The sequence below is a fragment of the Diplotaxodon limnothrissa genome, linkage group LG16 (genome assembly GCF_057381915.1).
Source record: "Diplotaxodon limnothrissa isolate DT_005_m linkage group LG16, D_limnothrissa_male_GT1.1, whole genome shotgun sequence".
Classification (NCBI taxonomy): domain Eukaryota; kingdom Metazoa; phylum Chordata; class Actinopteri; order Cichliformes; family Cichlidae; genus Diplotaxodon; species Diplotaxodon limnothrissa.
The window spans coordinates 9,714,052-9,717,566 of NC_140611.1; the positions used below are offsets into that span (position 1 = coordinate 9,714,052).

General features: G+C 38.3%; 1 protein-coding gene across 1 annotated transcript; it reads right to left on the reverse strand.

Moving 5' to 3' along the window:
- Positions 1-881: 881 nt before the first annotated feature.
- On the reverse strand, positions 882-2,847 carry LOC146615748 (uncharacterized). The gene is made up of 4 exons (XM_085373840.1): positions 2,428-2,847; positions 2,030-2,185; positions 1,639-1,731; positions 882-1,205 (listed from the first exon to the last, which is right to left on the reverse strand). Exons 1-4 carry the CDS (start codon positions 2,770-2,772, stop codon positions 882-884), a joined length of 918 nt encoding a protein of 305 aa, XP_085229966.1. The 5' UTR covers positions 2,773-2,847.
- Between the last annotated feature and the right edge of the window lie 668 nt (positions 2,848-3,515).

Here is a 3,515-nt window from a genome sequence, read left to right on the forward strand (position 1 = left end):
TAATAAATTAATTGTTGTCAAATAAACATTTTGCATTAATCCAACTTAAAATTAAGACATTTCAACTTAAAGTTTTCAGTTTTTCCAACCCAATAATTTGCATAACCCAAAAGTAAAATATTGCTCTTTGCTAACCTAATAATGTGGTTTAGTGTAAATTACTTTTTGTAGTGACTCTAAAATGAAATTTTAGTTTGTTTAATAAAGCTTAAATCAAAATTTTAAGTTGGCTGAAAATATTTTTCAAAAAATTCAAAATCCAATGTTTCTTTTGTTTTTTTTTAAATGCTTTATTGTATAAATGTAATAAAGTATTACCTTTATGGCAACCAACACAGCTTTTGGTCAAACACATTACACATTTGTCCTTTTTAAAACACATATGCACAAAATGCAAGTAACGCTTAGTAGGACCACAAAGTTGTCATCAAAGTGTAAAGTGCAACACAGTATTACACAAATATCAATCTCAACACATATAGTGTCAACTATGAAAAAGTGCCCCAAGAGTATTCAGAAACTGTCAATGAATAAATATCTGAACAGTGTAGCTGACCAATGGGGATGAAAAAATATAAACACTCCTTTAGAGTTTTAGAATGTCACAACAGTTTGTTGTATAACTGAGCACATCAAACCTGAAATGCAACCTTTCCCTTGAAACAAAGGCAAATATGTCTGAAAATTTTTTTAAAAAAATAAATAAAAATACCATACAAAGTATGTATAAAAGCACATTAAATTAGGGTTTGAGGTCTCTTGGAGCATAAAAAAGGCCCAACATCCAAAAGAGACTACATATTTTACATGCTATATGTCCAAACACAGTTGTTCCTTCGCATTATGGCACAAGGCCATTTGTTGGTCATTGTTCTGTGCCATTACTGGGAGCTTTGAAGTTTGATATACAGATTTTGGACTTTGGGGGACATCTTGTGCTGATCAAGCTGCATGAAGATTTTTTGGAGCACTTCAAAAGTGAAGCGAAAGGGTTTTGGATAAGCTAGGTTGAGTGCATAGATCAAACCTAGAAGCAGGGCACAAGCTGAGGCAACCGAAGTTAGTTCATGCAACACTTCCACACCCTCAATGACAATGCCAATGTCTTCAGGTGGCTCCTGCAGTCCCTCCCCCTCCTTCCGAATCACATACACTGCCATGGTGACCTCCTCCAGGTCCCTCTGAACATCATCTGCTCCACAGTCCTACAGAGGGGTACAAGACACAAACACAAATCATCATTAGCCTCACTTCTTACTGTGATTAAGTGTTTGGGTGATGTACCAATATGTGTTATGTGCTGGGCTATTTCTTGGCTGGGTGTCATCACACACCAGAAACAGCAGAGAGAGGTGTATCAATCTGACTCTAATCAAATTGTAAGCAAGAAAGATAAGATTTCCCAACATGTCAAACTATTCCTTTGAACTTAAATAATCAAGTAAGCCCGTCTTACTTAAAACAAAGTCAATCCAATATGTAATGTGTTGTTGCTGGGAATTACATAATGTCCAATATGGTCATGATAATAAATACATGTCAGCAATCCAACTATGGTTCACGTGTTATGTTTGTTCTAACAGTTAACTTTTTTTGTGTCCCTTTGACAAGATGTTCTGACAAACTGTTGAAACTTACAAGGTATTCCTTGATCAGGCCATCTGCATCTTCTCCCAGGAAGATGGTGAGGGCTTTCAGCACACATTCCCTCCGATGATTAATGTCCACTGTCTAGAACAACAAATGTTGATTAATTTTAAACTCTAAATTTCATAAGACAGACATCCTTACTCTTATTGCTTAACTTACATGTACTTTATTTAAAAACAGTAATTCACAAGCCCAGAGATTCATTACAAAAAGAAAAGGGGATGAGTTCAGTGGTGTATTTTTTGAGTCGCTAAAAACATTCATGCATATGAAAGCCATGATTAGCATTGGCCTGCCCATATTGTCTTTATGAAGGATTCAGATATATTTTGACAGCCCTCTTAGTTACGAAGTATCTTGTTTGATGGTACAGATTTACCTGGTCCAATGTGTCCATGATGTTCGCAATCTTTTGGCGTGTTGCTCCTCCTTTGGCACGTATGACTTTGATCAGCTGACTTGAGTGCATGTCTAACTGGGCCATGAACTTCCACTCAAGAGGAACAGCCATGAGCCTCTGGAACTCTGTATTTATCTAAAAACAAAACACAAATGACAGTAGATATTGTATTATGGAACAAAATGCTGAAACTGATTGTATGCCAAAATGTCTATATCCCAAAAAGTACAACATATATGGGAATTCAAAATGTAAATTCTTTCATTAAGTTCAGTGTTATAAAATCTCAACCACATCAAGTTATGACCGATTCATGAAAGTTAACTGCAATAAATCCTGAAGCATACAGACTTCGATCACTTCAGTTCCATTCTTACCTCTTTCTGTGTGAAGAGTGCAGGCCATCTGTCCTTCAGTTCCTGAATGCTTGGTTCTTGGTTTACCACCTCATGTCGTCTGTAGGCAAACGTGTTAGCCATTTTGTCTGCGATGACCCTTTCATTGTCCCTTATCCCGATCTCTGTCAGAAGTTCTAGTCTCACTTTTTCCATGCTGTCCAGAGTCTCACCAGTAGGAAAGGATGGATAAAAGTTAGCTTCAGAACGTTTTGGCTTCTTCACTTTTTTAGCAGGGAAAGCATCTGTAGTAGCTTTAGATTTCAGTGAGTTTACACACAGCTCTGGACACCCCTGTAATTTGAGCTGGGTCCTGTAGTTTGCCATTTTGTACTTCAGTCGTTGTTTCCAACCGTAGCAGCCATTGAATGATCCAGGTTCTTTCAAACATGGGTGCTTTTTGATAAGGGCCTCTGCAGCTGCGCAGAAATGTGCATCCTCTGGATAGGCCTTGTAACGGTAAATTTCTTCTGCAACTCTTTTCAGGATATCAGACAGCATTCGGGCGCTTAAAGTCAACATTTTTTGGCTCACACGGTACTCAGTATTCCCCCTCTCTAGCTGTAGCTCTGTGTCATATGAAAATTGGGGAATTGCAAAGTCTTCTGGCCACTGTTGTGTTCGAGATGACATAGATTCAGGGGATGAGAGGATAATTGTGTCATTTGATGCCACCGAAATACCGTCATCAGACTCAAATGAAAGAGACAGAGATGAAGTGGACTGATCGGCACTGATCAAAGGTGGATTTGTTTGCTGGTGGATCACTTTGATTGTCCCCAAATTCCGAAGTTCGGTGGTAGAATTCAGATTGAAGAAGTCGTTGCCAAAGTCTTGGTCCATGTATTGCAGTCTGAAGTTACCTTTTAACCCAAAGGTAGTCTTTATCGTGCTGAGAAGGTCTTCAAGTGACTCTGGGATGCCATTTGGAAGAGTCAGCTTTTCAATGTTGTTCTCTCCTAAAATCACCTTCAGTCTTGCAGGTGTTGAACCAGCCATGGTGGTCTGAGAACAAAGCACAAGCACAGTTAGTGAGGATCAACATGTAAACCACTGACATTTCCAATTAG